A 20000-nucleotide genomic window follows, 5' to 3' on the forward strand; every position below is an offset into this window, starting at 1 on the left:
TATATATATATATATGGAGCCTCGATGGCTCAGTTTGATTACAGGCAGCTTCTGACTTCGTAGAGGTCTGTGTGCGCGGTTCAAACTGCAGCCGACTGATCAGAGAGGCAGACACTTTGGTATCCGTGTAGACATCCCGGGATTATATATGTAATCGGGATAGGTTTGCTTAAAAGCAAATGGGTGTTACAGACTAAACACACACACAAAACAAAGCCACTACAACACCTTCTAAAACATAACAAACATCTCACACGTCTCGAACTCTCGCCCTACCCGCGCAACAACTTCTCGCTGCTGGGAAGAAAGGGCGTTGGGTCGGGTATGATACATGAAACATACGCTACCGGGTCTAAGGATGTCAGGCAGGGCAGCCGATCGAGACTACGGTCTACCCCAAAGCCAAATCAAAAGTCCTTCAAAGAAGGCATCGTGCTTACCCCAGCACAAAATGGGAAAAAGCACGTTAAAAAGAAGAAGAAGAAGAAGAAGATATATATATATATATATATATATATATATATATATATATATATATATATATATATATATATATATACATACTGCATGTATATACTGTATATATATATATATATATATATATATATATATATATATATATATATGTGTGTGTGTGTGTGTGTGTGTGTGTATGTGTGTGCGCGTGTGTATGTATGTATGTATGTATGTGTGTATCTACATATGCATGTCTGTGTACATTACTTTCTCTTTTCATCCTTCATTTTTCACGCCGTTTCCATGGTTCTTTAACAGAAGTATTCAGCCACTTTGAATAATAAATGACGAACAACACTCGTTCATCTAAACCTCATAGTCATCCGGAAATAATTCCATCTCTATCGAGAACAAAACCAACACGAAAAGACGAGTATTTGCTCGAAACCTCGTCTCCAACACTTCTCAATTATGAGGCAGTTCCACAACACACTCCCGGGAAGAGTTATGTCGGCGTAGTTATTATAACATTTTCTGTATTCCACCGGATTTATGTCTTCCTCTCTCCAGTTCTAGAAGCGAGACTGCAGAGGATTTATGGTCCTTATTTTTCTTGCTAATGATGGATGTTTTTATTCATTTTCTGCTCTAATTCCTCGACCTGGTGAATTCCGATTTTTATTTTTCTGGCTTTGTTCAAATATTTTTTTTTCTAGATATTTATCATCTTTGACATATTCCTGTTTTTAGTTTTCTGTAAAAGAAAACTATTATGCTTGCTTTTTCTGTCCGTCCGCACTTTTTTCTTTCCTCACTTTTTTTGTCCGCCCTCAGATCTTAAAAACTACTGAGATTAGAGGGCTGCAAATTGGTATGTTGGTCATCTACCCCCCGGTCATCAAACATACCAAATTGTAGCCCTCTAGCCTCATTAGTTTTTATATTATTTAAGGTTAAAGTTAGCCATAATCGTACTTCTGGCAGCGCTATAGGTACCAGCAACATAGGCCACCACCGGACAGTGGCTGGGTTTCATGGGCCGCGGCTAAGAGGTTTATGGGATGTGGATGAGGCCACCACCGTACAGGAAACGCGACTGCGCCGAAGAAACTTCGGCGATTTTTTTTTTTTATTTTAGCTTTATTTTACTTTGAGTTTCTTTTCAAAGGTACATTTTCTGAAATTTTGATATGTACAGATACTTATGCATATCTTTCCTTTCGATCTTTGCATGAATTCAGTGTAATAATACAGTAGTTTCCACGTAAATATGAAAAATTTCCTATGGATATGAAATTTCTAGATGCGAGACTGCACAAGATTTATGATCCTTATTTTTCCGGGTAATGATGGATGTTATTATTCATTTCCTGCTCTAATTCCTAGACCTATTTGTCATCTTTGGTGAATTCCGACTTTTTTCTATTTTTGTTCCAGATGTTTATCATTGTTAGGAAATTCTGCTTTTTTTGAAACTCAGGTTTTATTTTATTTTGATTTCCTATTCGAAGATTTTCATTTTCTGGCATTTCAATATGCACAAGTACATATGAATATTCTTTTCTTTCAATCATCTGATGACTTCAGTGTAATAATAACATATAAGTAAAATAAATCATTTTTTCAGGTGCTGAAATTATTATAGATATCTATAGAACAAGCTTGGTCATCGGTGACAGAATTTTTTTTATCCAAAATCTGAGGTAAGAATTAACAAAAGAAGGCTTTCCTTCAAACTCTAATATCATACATAAGATACCCCTCAGTTCTGCACATTATACTGTGAGAAATTATAGACGAACAATTAGCAAACATTCCCTGTTCTTCATTCCAAGCAGCGGTGAAGGAATGTCACAAATTTTTGTAACTTTATTTTACTTTGAGGTTCTATTCAAAGACTGCATTTCAGAAATGTCAGTATGTTCAAGTAAAAAAAGCATACTCTTTTCTTTCGATCTCTGGATGACTTTATTGTAATAATAATATCTAGGTGAAGATGAGTAAATTAATTTCTTCAGGTACTGATATTATTATTAACATGTATAGAAAACCTTTGGTCATTGATGAGTACATTTTTTTTTTTATCTTGAGTTTGAGGTAAGAATTAACAAAAGAAGACTTTCATTATGATCACATATAAAATATCAAACAATTCTTCACCTTATACTGAGAGAAATTATCGACGAACATTTTCAAACTTTCCCCGTTTTTCATTCCAAGCGGTGGCGGAGGAATGTCACAAATTTTACCTGAGTTCAGGCAACTTTCCAAAGAATTTATGCAGGTGTTTGCTTGTTCACAGCAGCCGTTTGTATGAAAATGGATTTAGTTGGAATGTGTTTCTCTCTCTCTCTCTCTCTCTCTCTCTCTCTCTCTCTCTCTCTCTCTCTCTCTCTCTCTCTCTGTCTAAGAAGCTGTTGACCCAAACCTCCAGTGTTTTCGTTTCTTGCTGTTATTCTCCTTCTTCTTCTTCTTCTTCCTCTTTTCTTCTTCTTGCCATTCTTCGTACGACCTTAATCCCATCTTCCAATGAGCAGCTGCGTTTTCTGATCCCAGCGATTTCCTGTCTCTCTCTACTACGTTACTTCATCTGCCTTTTTGCCTTCGCCTACTTCTCCTACTCGTTACAGCCATATCATGTGCATTTTTAAACAGAACAATCTCATCTCTTCAAAGTGCATGACCATACTACCTCATCCCTCCTCACGCTGCTGCATCTGTCGTTCTACAAGCATCCGCTCTTTTTTTATTATTGGTTCATTTTCATTTTTTTTTCCGGCGATGTTTAGGGTCCCTCAGCCTCGTGGTTCAGGCCCTCCCCAGGCCCGCTTCCCCAGCCTGGCAGGAAACCTGCCTCCCTCCAGGGAAGCAGCCTCTGAGGAGGTCCTTCCCTGACAAAGGTGCCCTTAAGGGGCGGTTTCCCTGTGGTCCCTTGGCTCCCCTCACCCTTGTGGTTCAGGTATATATATATATATATATATATATATATATATATATATATATATATATATATATATATATATAATATAAATAATATACACACACACACACACACACACACACACACACACATATATATATATATATATATATATATATATATATATATATATATATATATATATATATATATATATACACACACATACATACATACATATATATATAGGCGTGTGTTCACTGAGTTTATCTTTCCATAAGTACAATGAAAAGCCAAATGTACATTTCAAGTTAGTCATTATCGGCATTATCGATGCTCACTACTATTTGCATAATTACTGCCATCTATGTTTATGTCCTGAGTCTCAAGATATTTTCCAAATTTATTTTCTATTTTCTGTCCACATAATTAGGCCCACCGTAATAACGCTATATTGTTGAGTATTTCCAGTGTAATATACTTGAGAAATTAACGTTCGTGGCAGGTACGATATTAAATTCTAAAGTTAATTAAAACTTTTGGAGAAGAAGGTGAACTGTATTTAGTAGTAGTAATAGAAGGTATATGGTTTAGAAAACTCTTGAATGCCTACTTTTAATTATAGGTTGAGTTCCATAATTTAATGTACCATTTGCTTAGGACTATGGATTAGATGTTTATCTAAGAGACCATATTCTGATATTTTTTACTGATTCAAATTGCAGCTATATTTATTTTATTTGTTATTCATCTAATATTTAAGCTCCCATCAACCAATGAAACTCAGATCTGTTGACTTATAACTATAAAGAAACCAAACTTTATAATATTTTGTGCGTGAAAATTTAACTTTCCTTTAAAAGAGGTTAGACCAATATCCATCTCTTTTCGTGAATGCAAACGCAATGCCATTTTTCTTACATAGGAAAAGTGCAAGAAAAATCATTCAAGTTAGAACGAACTACGAAACCATACATATGCACTTTTATTTAAAAATATATATAGATAATACAAGACGGTTACATTTGGAAGTTAAAATACCAAAAGTATATATGCTGCACATCAAGAGAAAACGGCTACTTTTGAAGTTATTTGCTAAGGATTCGTATATGTAAAATTCACAAGGATTTTACTTTACTTATTGGCAAAATTTTCGAATGGAAAGATTATATCTTCAAAAAACAATGACTGCTTTGAACCTCGCAAAACAGAATGTACGTTTGGATAACTCAATTTCTTATAAAATTATTTTTATCAGAAGTGACTAAAGAAAAATGAGATATTAAGATGTAACGTAAATTATTCTTTCAAAAGAACTGAGACACAAATATCCAAGAGTTTAAGTAACGAACATGGAGTTCGGATAGTTCCTTATTAATATCTATTGAGAAGCAAATATTCAAGAGTGTAAATTAAGTTCCGATAGTCCCTTTTAGTTTGCCTGTTCGTCGGCACTTTTACCGTCCACACTTTTTCTGTCCGCCCTCAGATCTTAAAAACTACCGAGGCTAGAGGGCTACACATCGGTACGTTGATCATCCACCCTCCAATCATCAAACATACCAAATTGCAGCCCTCTCGCCTCAGTAGTTTTTATTTTATTTAAGGTTAAAGTTAGACATAATCGTGCGTCTCGCAACGATATAGGACATGCCACCACCGGGCCATGGTTAAAAATTCATGGGCCGCGGCTCTTACAGCATCATACCGAGACCACCGAAAGATAGATCTATTTTAGGTGGCCTTGGCCATACGCTGTACAGAAAACTCGATTGCGCCGAAGAAACTTCTGCGCAATTTTTACTTGTTTACTATTAAGAGGCAAATGTCCAAGAATATAAGTACCAAACATTGAGTTCAGATAGCCGCATGTTACTATTGTCACACCTCTATTTGATAACTGTTCCACTTGCACGTGAAGAAAAAAATTAAATTCATTAAGCCAAAGGAAAGATAACAAATGACAAAAATGTTGGGAATGTTTTCAAAACACCGCAATATTTGTTTTGGCCCCAAGGAATCTTTCTCAGTGTTGACTCTCGACGCACGATCTCTCGGGAGCCTGAGTTTGATAACTGAAGAATTCAACCGCTGAAAAGGGAAACATTTTTAGTTGCTCAGTGATATTCGATTGTAGGGGTTATTTTGAAGAAATGTTGCAGATTATTTTTTTGCAATTAGTGGCTTTTGCATCTCCCGTAAGTACTGGTAATCTCTTTAATATTATTCATTTACGTATAGTGAGATATTTCTTTCAAGAGTTTTTTAGTGCCTTATTATTATATATATATATATATATATATATATATATATATATATATATATATATATATATATATATATATATATATACATATATAAATTTATATATATATATGTGTGTGTGTATATGTACAGTATATATATACATACATATATATGTATCTATATATACATATAATACATATATATATAATATATATATATATATATATATATATATATATATATATATATATATATATATATATATATATATATATATATATATATATATATATATATATATATATATATATATATATATATGCATAATAAATTTTGTTTGGAATTAAGTCAATGAAATCATGTTTATATAATTGTTTAAAGAAAGGCATTTTTGTGTTATTTTAATGTGAGAGACTCAAAAAGGCCCAGCAAAACTTTAAATTCCAAGCCAATAAATTTCCCCATGGCATACTAATTAGGATCTCAGAGAGAAAACTAACATTGTATGATAATCAAAGCAAAAGTAAAGAATCAATTCTAAAAGTTACCATAGTATTTCCTGAAATAGATACACTGTGAACTAACACATTTACTGAAGAATCAAAAAAATAATTGCTTCGATAACAAAAAAACTTATTTTTATCTTTTATCCCCTCTAATTTTCTAGGGCATTGCGGCCGCGGGAGCGGAGGATAAGAAAAACATTCTGCATGCGATGGCAACACTTCCAACACTTGATCCTACTCTCCGAGTTGATAAAACTGTCCAGAATATAACAGATAGCTTATCTATTCATGAAAATAAAGGAGAATACTTTCCTACAAAAGGGGACGATAGAGCAGAAGAACTCGCTATAGAAACTGAGGGATATCGCTTTATCAATGCGTATTTGAACAGAAAATTACTTAGCAAAGGTGCCAAGGAATCTTTCTCTAATACTGAAAGCTGGGAGGAAGACAAGGTAAGAAAATACTCTGCTGATGACGAAAGGGAGAAGTATTCCCTTCCTAATGAAGGAAAGGGAGAAGATTACCTGAGGAACAATTCTATGGAGGAAGATTACCAAGGAAATCAAGATAAAAATGAGGAATACTCTAATAATGAAGGAAGTGAGAAAGATAAGGTAAGAAATGATGACGTAAGAGAGAAGTATTCCCATAGCAATGAAAGTAAAGTAGAAGACCGTACCAGGAGCAGGTCTTCGGAGGAAGACTACCAAGGAAATAAAGGGGAAGGGGGAGAATACTCTGATAATGGTAACGAAGACTGGGAAAAATACTTCCAAGCTAACAAAGATAAGGAAGAAGACTTCTCTAACAATGGAGGCTGGAAGGAAGACTTTCCATCTACCGACGACAAATCTATTACCCTCGCGATCAACAACGAGGACAAAGCGAAACAGCCGATGAAGACAGCGGAGGAATTAGCCAAGTGGGCTGAAGATATCCAAAATGCAGAGGGGCACTCGGTGGAAAGGAGAAGTTCCGAAGACTGTCAGGATGAAGATGGCCCCTGTGAACCTCATCCAGGGAATGGGACCCTCGATTCCACCCTCCATTCCAGGGATCGCTCGAGTCTGTGGCCGTACGGGGTGAAAACGGGGTACCCTCTCGTTCCGTATCGCTTTCTGATTACAGGTAGGTTGTGAGGTGATGTGGTTGTTTTGGTTTGACTGTTTTGATTATATATATATATATATATATATAATATATATATATATATATATATATATATATATATATATATATATATATATATATATATATATATATATATATATATATATGCAATCATGAAGCTACAAATGCAGCAATATCAAATTACGCTACTCAGGATTATCGATGAGAATTATCACCGAGGGGAATTTATAGGCGATAAATGGATTGGTACTGCCGAGTCTCGAAGCCACGACACGGATACTTATCGGCGGTACCAGTCCATTTATCACTTATAAATTCCCCTTCGATGATAATTCCCCATCGGGGATATTCCCGAGGTAGCGTGAATTTGATATTAAGCGACATTTATAGCTTCATGATTGTACATAAATCACGGTGTGATAAAAAATTTCAGATACAGGTATGTGTGCGCCATTAAATATTCATGCATAAACTTGGAGACGTTCAGATATTGTCTGTATGTCCGGGGGCGTGTGCGTCTGTAGTTGTGCATAAATTTATTAACGATTTTCTGCCTTTCTCTTTTCCCCAGATCCAGCGTTAGTTCGCTTGTTTGAGGAGTCGATCTCGGAGTGGGACTCTGCCACTTGCATAGACTTCGTAAGAGTCACCGCAGGTTGGTAATTATCCATAAATATCTAGACCTGGTGCATTATTGTTTATATTATTATTATTATTATTATTATTATTATTATTATTATTATTATTATTATTATTATCAGTGAGGTAACTATGAAAAAAAAAATTTATAACTCTGTCATTGTATGTATATATATATATATATATATATATATATATATATATATATATATATATATGTGTATGTGTGTGTGTGTGTGTGCATATAAATATATATATATATATATATATATATATATATATATATATATATATATATATATATATATATATATATATATATATATATGTATATATACATACATATATATATATATATATATATATATATATATATATATATATATATATATATATATATATATATAAATAATATATGTATATATATATATATAAATATATGTATATATACTATATATATATATTTTATATATATATATATATATATATATATGTATGTATGTATGTATATATATAGATAGATAGATAGATAGATATTCACTGAGAGTTTCTCACCTTACCAACTGCAACAGTCGTAAAATAAAACTACCACCACGAAAAAATCTTTATTATTATTATTATTATTATTATTATTATTACATTATTATTATTATTATTATTATTATTATTATTATTATTATTCCACTCAGAGAACGAGAAGATCCTGGGGACGTGGGAATTCTTGAACATCGTCAGTCATCCCCTGCGCTGTCTGTTCAGATTCGGCAAAGAGAAGGAGAGGTCACAGACCCTGTTTCTTCACAAGTCATGCCAAACGGTAGGTCAAGAAATACAATGGTTCTTAAACTGGAGTTTTCAAACTCGATTGTTTTCAAAGCACTTTCCCTACAGACTCTTAGAAGAGTTTTAATCCTGAAATACGGTGGTTCTTAAGCTGGAGTTTTCAGACTCGATCGTTTTCAAAGCGCTGCCCCAACGGATGCTTAGAACAGTCAGTGGTTCTTAAACTGAGCTTTCAAACCCGATCATTTTCAAAACGCTGCCCCAACAGGTGCTTAAGAGTTTTTTTGAATCAGTCAGTGGTTCTTCAACTGGAGTTTTGAAACCTTTTTTCAAAATGCTGCGATCATTTGTAAAACCCGGGTTTGTCCCTCGATCATTTCAAAGCGCTCTACAGAAGAGTTTTAATCCAGAAATATAGTGGTTCTTAAACTGGTGTTTTCAGACTCGATTGTTTTCAAACTTTCTACAGACTCTTAGTTTTAATCAAACTCTTAGCTTGGTTTTTTCAAACTCGATCATTTTCGCTGCCGACAGCTTAGAACTCAGTGGTTCTCGACAAACTCGATCATTTTCACAGCGCTGTTCTGAGAGATGCTTAGAAGAGTTTTAATCCGGAAGTACAGTGGTTCTTAAACAGTTCAAACTCGTAAGCGCTGTCTCGACAAACGTTTTTCTGCTAAACCGGTTTTCAACTCGGTTATTTTCAAAGCGCTCTCCTGACAGACGCTTCTTCGAAGAAAAGTTTCATTTCAACTCTTTTGGGTAATTCTAAGGAAGAACTCTGCACGGAATGTTGTTCAGTTCATTAAATTTTTGTTCTAAACAATATAGGAAAGGGTGCATATGAATCAGTACAGGTGAGATAACGTGAAAAATATAATGAAATAATTTAAGCAATTGATTATCTTTTGTTTGTTTTACGCAGAAAAGCTCAACGGGACTCTGTATGTTTACAGCAGTACCAACACCTCTGGGATTAACGTAAAAACATAAAAACAAAAGACCATTTCGGCAGATTTCTCAAGTTATCTCACCTGTACTGCACTTGTACACCCTTTTCTAAATTTGTCAGTCATAAAATTTCAATAACAAACAATATCTCTGTGCGAAGCTCTTCCTTACAATTACCCTCTTTTGTCCTATCAGTATCTCCATTGTTTGTTATGCTCTTCCTTACAATTACCCTCGTTTGTCCTGTCATTATATCCATTGTTTGTTATGGTGGTGTTTACTAACCGCGTAATGAATTAAATATGTGTATAGTTTAGATTTGCATGATTAAAAGCCAAGTTGAGTTTTTATGGAAATAAATTTTTGAATTTAATTTTTAAAAGCTTTGAGTTTTTATAAATGTCTTTCTCTTCATGTTGATTATACATGAAGCTATTCATTCATTATTATTCTTTTTATATACAAATAATTCAAAATTTACATATTCATATATATATATAAATATTTATATATATATATATATATATATATATATATATATATATATATATATATATAATATATATAAAAGATATATATATATATAGAGAGAGAGAGAGAGAGAGATTTACATACGACGACTGAATATAACTCTAAACAGAACCATGGACTTGAATATTCATAATTTTTCATTTACATTTCCCTATACCTAATGAAATGAGTCACATACGATGGCGACTGTGAGGATGCTTTAGACGACACAAAACACTTATTTACTTATTCTCTCATTTTATCACTTACTGATATTATTTATTTATACATTTATTTATTTATTTATTTATTTATTTATTTATTTATTTATTTATCTACTCATCTGGCGTTCGTCCCACTCACGCAGAAGGAAGAGATCGTTCGCGGACTAGGAATCGCTCTGGGAATCCATTACCAGTTCCTGAGACCCGACAGAGACGAATACCTGCACATTAACCAGGACAACGCCAACGACGAATTCCCGAAATTCCAGGTCGACGAACTGGCGGATTCCAACGTTCCCTTCGATTATTTGTCCGCTATGCAGCCTCACGGCGTGGTAAGGACTGGCGAGATGATTGGTGACGATGGTGATGATGATGATGATGATGAGGATTATTATTATTATTACTATTATTATTATTATTATTATTATTAAGGACTGCCAAATTGAATTATTATTATTATTATTATGAATGACTACCAATTTGAATTATTATTATTATTATTATTATTATTATTATTATTATTATTATTATTATTATTATTATTATTATTATTATAGTACTGCGACAATATTTAAGCATTTAGTTTTTTAAAAGGTAGATATATGCCCAAGCAATGTCATTCCTAATCCACAGATCTCTAAAAAAAAATTCTCTCTCTCTCTCTCTCTCTCTCTCTCTCTCTCTCTCTCTCTCTCTCTCTCTCTCTCTCTCTCTCTCTCTCTCTTTTGAACAGTGGTCCTCGAGAGACGGAAAAGTGACCTTCTCCACGAAGGACATCAAATACCAAGGGCTTCTGGGACGTTCAGGTGGGAGCATTTCACACAGGGACAAATTGATTGTCAACAAACTCTACGGTTGCTTGGGTAAGTGTGCTTGGAGTGATTGATGATTGATGAATTTTTTTTTATGATATCTCGTCAATTTGCCTATTCATGGTAATCGTGGCTAAAAATCTGGTTTTCGCTGTAAGCAATTCTGAGCGGGAAAAAACTGGATTTCTCTAAAAATCAAGTTTCTCCATATGTGGCTGAATATTTAAAACTGAATATTTAAAACTGAATTTTTAATGTTTTTTTAATAATATATATATGTATATATACATATATTATATGTGCACTATATACATAGTAAATTTATATATATTATTGGTTTCTCCATAGGTGGTTGAATATTTAAAAGTGAATTGTTAATGTTTTTTTATTAATATATATATATATATATATATATATATATATATATATATACATATATTATATATATGCACTATATGTATACTATACATATTATTGTTTGTATGAGTCTGTTCTTACACACACTGAGCACACACACACACACGCACATATATGTATGTATGTATGTATGTATATTATATATATATATATATATATATATATATATATATATATATATATATATATATATATATATATATATATATATATATATATATATATATATATATATATATATATATATATATATATATATATATATATATCTCAAAAAGATCGTTGGCGATCCTCTTGCAATTCAGAAGGGACCCTGTAAGAACGAAGGATACCTTGGCCAGAAATGTGATTGCGTATGTCGACGAGGAACCTTCGGGTCGGACTGCGGTAACGTAGAAGTCAGAGATTATTACGGTAAGTTAATAATAAAGAAACCCAAGCATTATTTTCTCAGGCAGGTTAAATGATTTTAATCTTACCTGCCCGAGAGCCTTGATCACAACACCTGTCAGGTGAGAGGCTGTTTCTTAAGTGAGGTAAGGTTAAGGTAGTTATTTTATTTAAGTTAAGGTAGATGGTGATTGTTAGAGCGTGACAGATAGGATTGCCTACCTCTCCAGTATGGTTGAACTTTCTGCTCTAGGTTAGGGTAAGGTAGATGGCGATTACTAAAGGGTGACAGATAGGGTAGCCTACCTCTCCGGTAGGGTTGAACTGTCTGCTCTAGGTTAGGTTAAGGTAGGTGGTGATTAGCAAAAAGTGACAGATAGGATAGCCTACCTCTCCGGTAGGGTTGAACTGTCTGCTCTAGGTTAGGTTAAGGTAGATAGCGATTACTGAAGAGTGACAGATAAGGTAGCCTACCTCTCTGGTATGGTTGAACTGTCATCTCTAGGTTAGGCAGAGGTAGATGGTGATTACTAAAGAGTGACAGATAAGGTAGCCTAAATCTCTAGTATGGTTGAACCGTTGCTCTAGGTTAGGTTAAGGTAGATGGTGATTGTTAAAGAGTGAAAGATATGGTAGCCTACATCTCCAATATGGTTGGGCTGCCTGCTCTAGGTTAGGTTAAGGTAGATGGCGATTATTAAAGAGTGACAGATAGGGTAGCCTACCTCTCTGGTATGGTTGAACTGTCTGCTCTAGTTTAGGTTAAGGTAGGTGGCTTTTACTAAAGAGTGACAGATAGGGTAGCCTACCTCTCCGGTATGGTTGAACTGTCTGCTCTAGGTTAAGTTAAGGAAGGTTTGCTGATGTTATGTTGCCAGGTTTATCTTTTTCTGTTCAAGACCTTCGTGGTTAATCAATCTTTACTTTGGTCAAAAGACATTGATCTCTTTGGGAAGACTGATAAAATCACCTGTTTTGAGGATATAAAACATAAGACGTCAAGTTAGTCTAGGTTAAATTAGCATTAAAATCAAGACTTTTTAGTCTTTATTCAAAATTTTTTGTTTAACACGTACTTTACCACAGAAAATAAGAGTCCAGTTTAGCTCGCCTTTGCCAATTCTTTCTCACAGATAGAGAATAATTTTTGTATATTTTTGAAACAATATATAAAACTTTGCCTTCAAATAGTTTAACAAAGATTATATTTTTTGTATATTAAAATTTACATGAAGCATGCTCCTAACTCTAGCGAAGTTATACAGTGTAATTTTATAAAAGCATCAGTTAAAAAAAAATAATAATAATAATAATTTTTTATATGTGGGTAGTAGACCCCTCTTTCAAACATCAGCTGCATCCAGTTTATAAAGAGTTTTCTCTATTTTTCTAATAACTGACTTTTCTTGGTTACTGCGTTCCACTAGTAACTCTCCGATACGTGTCATCTCAGAAGAGGGAAATAGTCGTAGACCGGGATATTATTATTATTATTATTATTATTATTATTATTATTATTATTATTATATTATTATTATTATTATTATTATTATTATTAACAGTAGCCTAATAATGGTAGCATTTTCTACTATATATAGACAATTTTACTTGTAACCTTCATTATAAATTATATTCACCAAAAAAGGATTATATATTTGCATAATAAAGAATGTCAACAAAGTACAGAGAGGTCTAAAAAGAGGAGTAATTCCCCAAATTCAAATCTCCGTTTTACAAGAAATAATCACTCATACCTCCTTAGCTAATGATGTTTACGTTGAGCTTATGCATATATATATATATATATATATATATATATATATATATATATATATATATATATATATATATATATATATATATATATATATATATATATATACATATATATATATATATATATATATATATATATATATATATATATATATACATATATATATATATATATATATATATATATATATATATATATATATATATATATATATATATACATATATATAGTATATATATATATATATATATATATATATATATATATATATATATATATATATATATATATATATTTGACATCACATCACCGTGATTCATATACAATCAATGCTACAAACGTCGCTAATATCAATTCGCTCTACCTCGGAAATAATATATTTTCATATATGTTACCGAAGGGAATTTTTAGTTGATAATAAGTTCGTCGTCCCGTGGGCTCAACCAGCGAAGGACAAGAACTCAGGACTACAGTGGACGCATTTAACCACGCGGCCAGCGTGGGTTAAAAATGCGTCACTGTGGTCTGGAGTTCTTGTCCCTCACTGGTTCGAGCCTGGCATTCTAACTATTATCAACTAAAATTCCCTTCGGTAACATATATGAAAATATATTATTTTAAGAGCGAATTGAATATTAAAGACGTTTGTAACTTACTATTATATATATATATATATATATATATATATATATATATATATATATATATATATATATATATATATATATATGTATTTATATTTATATATATATATATATATATATATATATATATATATATATATATATATATATATATTGTTTGTTCAACCAATATGTTACCGCTGTGCAGTAAGGACATTCGTGCTGAGACCACGATAGAGACTCCTTCATATGAAGATAAGTTAATTGAATATGGTAATGTCAGTCTCTCTCTCTCTCTCTCTCTCTCTCTCTCTCTCTCTCTCTCTCTCTCTCTCTCTCTCTCTTTATCAGTCTTCCTATTTATCTGATATTCGTATTAAAAATATATATATATATTATTTTTATATATAATATAATTATTAGATGTCTGTATATATATATATATATATATATATATATATATATATATATATATACACATTAAATTTGTTTTACTGAAAAACGTTTTGTAAATGCATCTGGATATTAAAAACATGATCATATATTTTTCTTATAAATAAAATTTTAGATGTCTGCATATGCATAAGAGATATAAAATATATTAAAAAATAAAAAAGTTATTATTAGCATTTGAAAATAGTTCATATTTGCAAACAATATAAGTAATGAATAAATTCATTGCTGATACTTTGAAACAAAATTGTGATATATGAATTTGTATACTACAAATAGTTATTGATAAAATATTGACTAGTGAGATACAAATCCACTGTTAAATATGGCATTTGTACCCATACACAACTGTGGATTTGTTTTTCAATTATAAGACTCATGCTACTACGAGTAATTTTTAATACAGACTAATAAATGAATTTCGTGACAGATACTTGGTGCGTTTGGCATATACAGGCTCCAGAAGGTCAGTTGGTCAACCTGAAGTTCGATTCTTTCAACCTGGAGAAATCAGGTCGCTACTGTGAGGATGCCTTTCTGGAGATACGACAAAAAAATGAGTTCTTCGGCAACGTGTGAGTGTCAGCTGGTTGCCTATCTTTGTTTCTTTCTTCTATTCTCTATATATATATATATATATATATATATATATATATATATATATATATATATATATATATATATAAATATATATATATATATATATATATATATATATATATATATATATATATATATAATATATATATAGAATCTACTTGTTCCTTTTTACCAGATACTCGTGTAATCGTAATAACAACAACTCCCTCTCAACTCCTCGAATTCTTCACACAGACATCAGAATTACTTCATACTCTTGCGTCTGCATCTAAGGCTCTGTAGTGACAAGCTCATCCAAAAAAAGTGTGAAAGAATTTTGAGTCGTTAAGATAGTTAGATATTTTGACTGCTGGAGGAGGTTTCATCCTTCCTAACTCCCCAAGTAATATGTTGCCATGAGGTAGCAGGTCTTATGCTTTTCTCCTCTGAGGCTTCAGTCTAGGGCTTCAACCCACAGCAGACACACACCTACCAGGCACAGTATTCACTGCTTAGGTTAACACACGTACAGTGAGTTTCAGTGAAAAAGATACATTTTGCTCAGTCTTACACTAGATTCGAACGTCGTTCCGTGACGTTAAGTAAAATCTTGCAAAAATCAATCACATTTAAAGGTACTGATATGCATTCGTATGACCAAAATGATACAGGTTTATAAAAACACTTATCTGAAAGTGACCTCGCATGCAATTCTTCAAAAATCCTAAATATTACTAAATATCGTTTTTTTTTTCATGAACAGGTACTGTGGAGAGGACCTTAAAAAAGAAGAAGAGATTACCAGTAATGGCAATGAACTGAACCTCTACTTGGACGTCCGCAACAACGTATCGAAAGGTTTCAGAGCAGAGGTTCACTTTTTGTCGAGTCCGGAAGCCTCAGATCCGGTGGTTGTTCCTTCTTTGGCATCAAGGTTGCATTTGTGTTCGACATTTTTCATTCTCATGGGTATTAATTTGGGTTTGTTATACCTGATGTAGTTAGGCCTATAAGGGCTCCATCGTTATCGTCAATTCAGTTGTTGCAATTGTTTTATAGTGGGAGGTCATAAATATACCAGCTGGATTTATTGAATCTGAATACTGTGCGTGTATTTGGAGATCTGAGAGAGAGAGAGAGAGAGAGAGAGAGAGAGAGAGAGAGAGAGAATAAATGCAATAAAAACTATAAGCACCAACAGAATATCCTTTCTAGGTTACAACCTACTATCATCTCGGTGAAAGGGATACTAGCTCCTGGTTCTTCTTAATCCTGACTACTAACCGCAACAGTAAACTATCTACCAGGTACATAACTTACTGGTCAATAGAAGGATGGCAGAATTATGCCTAACAGAAAGCCTATGGAGCTAATTATGTATACTGACTCATTAATGGAAAACAATATAAACAAAAGAAATCTTTTAGTCGTTGCACTGTTTGATTTCCTATAAAATTAATGATCATATTAATAATCATAATCATTGTTTTATTAAGAATAGTTAGGAAAGGTTTCAGTGAATATTATTTTTCTTGTTCTTTGTATTTTTATTATTGTTATCTTCTTCTTCTTCTTCTTCTTCTTCTTCTTCTTCTTCTTCTTCTTCTTCTTCTTCTTCTTCTTCTTCTTCTTCTTCTTTCGACCTTATCGGTCCCACTGTATAGCAGGGTTGGCCACTCGAGTCAACTGTCTCCATCCATCTGATCCGCTGACGCCCCACACTCCTCCTCCCCCCACCCCCATCACTGGCATGTTCTTAGCTCTCTTGATGGGTTCCACCTCCTCTCTTCTCATTACATGGCCATAGTATCTCAGACGAGCTTTATTATAATGTTTATTGTCCTCTTTATGTACAGAAACTTGTCAAGAGACGAAAAATGGAATAATAATATTTTTCATTTTATTATACCTCCGGAATGTGGTTTTACAACCATGTTGATGTCTCAATTTCGACACAATTTTATATATATATATATATATATATATATATATATATATATATATATATATATATATATGGGTGTGTGTGTACATGTATATATATATATATATATATATATATATATATATATATATATATATATATATATATATATATATATATATATATATATATATATATATATATGTATATGTATATGCATATGTATATATATATATATATATATATATATATATATATATATATATATATATATATATACATATATATATATATATATATATATATATATATATATATATATATATATATATATATATTTATACATATATAATGTGGTTTTAACCCATGCATACCTGGAATATCTAACAAAACATTAATGATAGATTTCAGACATATAGTAGAATCATCTGACAATCGTTGCTGCTCAGGTATTTCAGGAAGGGCAAATCACGTCTCGCTTTTTTAAAGTTTTTAAAGTAAAAACAAAATTAAAGCAACGGTATTATACCTTTCCAAAAACTAGCTTTGCACTTGGTCAGCCAGTGGTTCTTAGCCGGGGGTGCCCGAAACCCTAGGGGGTGCGAAGCCGGTCCCTATGGGGCGCGAGGATGTCTATTATTAGAGCAAAATATATTTTCATATACGCATGTTACTTTTTTTTCTGCCAAGAAAATTTAAAAATAAAATAAAATAAATATATAAGAATAATAATAATAATAATAATAATAATAATAATAATAATAATAATAATAATAATAATTATTATTATTATTATTATTATTATACAATATATACATTATTATTATATTATTATTATTATTATTATGTATATATTATTATTATTATTATTATTATTATTGCTACAGCAGTGCTCTGAGTTATTTAGCCCTTTTTTATTTCAGCAATTCAGGGGGTGCCGGGACTGACTGCTGATTTGAAAGGGGTGCATACACTGAAAAAGGTTAAGAACCATTGGTCTACCCTACATGATTTTACTTGAAGACATTGTTTTTTTTTTATTATTTTCTTTCCTAATAATTCAACTATTATAATTAATTTTATGTGAGTCTACTCATAAATCTTAATGTAACTCGACACCATTCGCGATCCTTTGGAACTTAACCTTTACGAGCTGATTTGGAAGCAAGAGCCCGTGCTGGCATAAGGCCAGCTTAATCTAAAATAACGATTATAACAATGACTGTGACCACATGATGTCTGCTTATGTCAAACATATATGTTTCAAGATTATACTTTATTTAAGTTGAAAAATCCACTAATTTACTGAAGTACTGTAGGGAAAATAAATACTAAATACTAGTTTTTATAAATTGTGGGAATAAGGAAATCATCGAATAGGAAATAATTTCTAAATATGAGACCTTATATAGTTTCGAAAGCTTTTTGTATACAAAGTTTAATCATGTTATACTATTTTGATTTTATGAACGGTAACTATATGAAAATCTCGTTACACTGCTTGTTATATTTTGTCAGTTATCTAAATCATTTATTTAATTTTTCTATTTAGAGTGTACTTTAAAATGACCAATTTCACTGTAGTTATATTTTTAAAATATCTATATAGAACAGGATTTACGTTCGTTTTTTATATTATTCTGTAAGATAACCAGTATCATTACTGTAATATTTTTCAAATATCTAAAACAAATAGATATTTAATTTCGTTTTTCAGAGTGTACTTTAATATAACCAATTTAACTACTGGTATATTTTATAAATATCTAAATTGCACAGGACTGACGTTCGTTATTTATAGTATACTGTAAGAAAACCAATGACACCACTGTAATATTTTTCAAATATCTACGTCAAATAATATTTAATTTCGCTATTTAGAGTGTACTTTAAAATAACTAATTTAACTGCTGCTATATTTTATGAATATCTCAATTGCACAGGACGGACGTTCGTTATTTACAGCATACTGTAAGATACCCTATTTCACTACTGTAATATTTTGTCAAATATCTAAATCAAACAGATATTTAATTTCTGTTTTAGAGTGTTTTAAAATAACTAATTTAACTGCTTGCTATATTTATGAATATCTCAATTGCACAGGACGGACGTTCGTTGTTTACAGCATACTGTAAGATACCCTATTTCACTACTGTAATATTTTGTCAAATATCTAAATCAAACAGATATTTAATTTCGCTGTTTAGAGTGTACTTTAAAATAACTAATTTAACTGCTGGTATATTTTACAAATATCTAAATTGCACAGGACTGACGTTCGTTATTTACAGTATACTGTAAGATAACCCGTTTCACTACTGTAATATTTTTCAAATATCTATATCAAATAGATATTAAATTTCGTTGTTTACAGAGTAGTTTAGGACTACAAATTTCACGCCACTTTTCCAAATTCCCTGTCTCTCCCCGCCCACTTTCTCCCCGTCTCTTTTGTCACTTTTTCCCTCTCACCACTTTCGCAGCATCTTGGCTAAACGGTATTTCTTCCCCCTTTGTAATCTTATTATTTAATTATTCCTCCCTCCCCGTAATTTGGTTTCCCTTCTACGCTGCTCCGCCAATATGTATCATTCCCCTTCTTCCGTTCGGGTTTTTATCAGGTTAATTCTTCGAATTGCTCATCTCTCC

General features: G+C 32.0%; 2 protein-coding genes across 2 annotated transcripts; both read left to right on the forward strand.

Moving 5' to 3' along the window:
- Window positions 1–5416: 5416 nt before the first annotated feature.
- On the forward strand, window positions 5417–17315 carry LOC136851365 (zinc metalloproteinase nas-14-like). Its single transcript, XM_067125419.1, has 10 exons — window positions 5417–5574; window positions 6291–7260; window positions 7835–7918; window positions 8592–8719; window positions 10514–10705; window positions 11107–11236; window positions 11881–12016; window positions 14579–14665; window positions 15276–15420; window positions 16188–17315. The coding sequence occupies exons 1-7, from the start codon at window positions 5530–5532 to the stop codon at window positions 11919–11921; spliced, it is 1590 nt and encodes a 529-aa protein (XP_066981520.1). The 5' UTR covers window positions 5417–5529; the 3' UTR covers window positions 11922–12016; window positions 14579–14665; window positions 15276–15420; window positions 16188–17315.
- On the forward strand, window positions 14584–16425 carry LOC136851041 (procollagen C-endopeptidase enhancer 2-like). The gene is made up of 3 exons (XM_067125011.1): window positions 14584–14665; window positions 15276–15420; window positions 16188–16425. Exons 1-3 carry the CDS (start codon window positions 14584–14586, stop codon window positions 16423–16425), a joined length of 465 nt encoding a protein of 154 aa, XP_066981112.1.
- Window positions 17316–20000: the final 2685 nt, after the last annotated feature.

The sequence above is a fragment of the Macrobrachium rosenbergii genome, chromosome 23, assembly GCF_040412425.1.
Source record: "Macrobrachium rosenbergii isolate ZJJX-2024 chromosome 23, ASM4041242v1, whole genome shotgun sequence".
Lineage (NCBI taxonomy): Eukaryota > Metazoa > Arthropoda > Malacostraca > Decapoda > Palaemonidae > Macrobrachium > Macrobrachium rosenbergii.

Coding starts and splice junctions, on each gene's coding strand:
- LOC136851365 (XM_067125419.1), top strand. CDS start 5,530: ATGTTGCAGATTATTTTTTTGCAATTAGTGGCTTTTGCATCTCCC. Junction 5,575..6,290: donor TAGTGGCTTTTGCATCTCCC/GTAAGTACTGGT, acceptor CTAATTTTCTAG/GGCATTGCGGCCGCGGGAGC. Junction 8,720..10,513: donor TTCACAAGTCATGCCAAACG/GTAGGTCAAGAA, acceptor CCACTCACGCAG/AAGGAAGAGATCGTTCGCGG.
- LOC136851041 (XM_067125011.1), top strand. CDS start 14,584: ATGTTACCGCTGTGCAGTAAGGACATTCGTGCTGAGACCACGATAGAG. Junction 14,666..15,275: donor AGATAAGTTAATTGAATATG/GTAATGTCAGTC, acceptor ATTTCGTGACAG/ATACTTGGTGCGTTTGGCAT. Junction 15,421..16,187: donor AATGAGTTCTTCGGCAACGT/GTGAGTGTCAGC, acceptor TTTCATGAACAG/GTACTGTGGAGAGGACCTTA.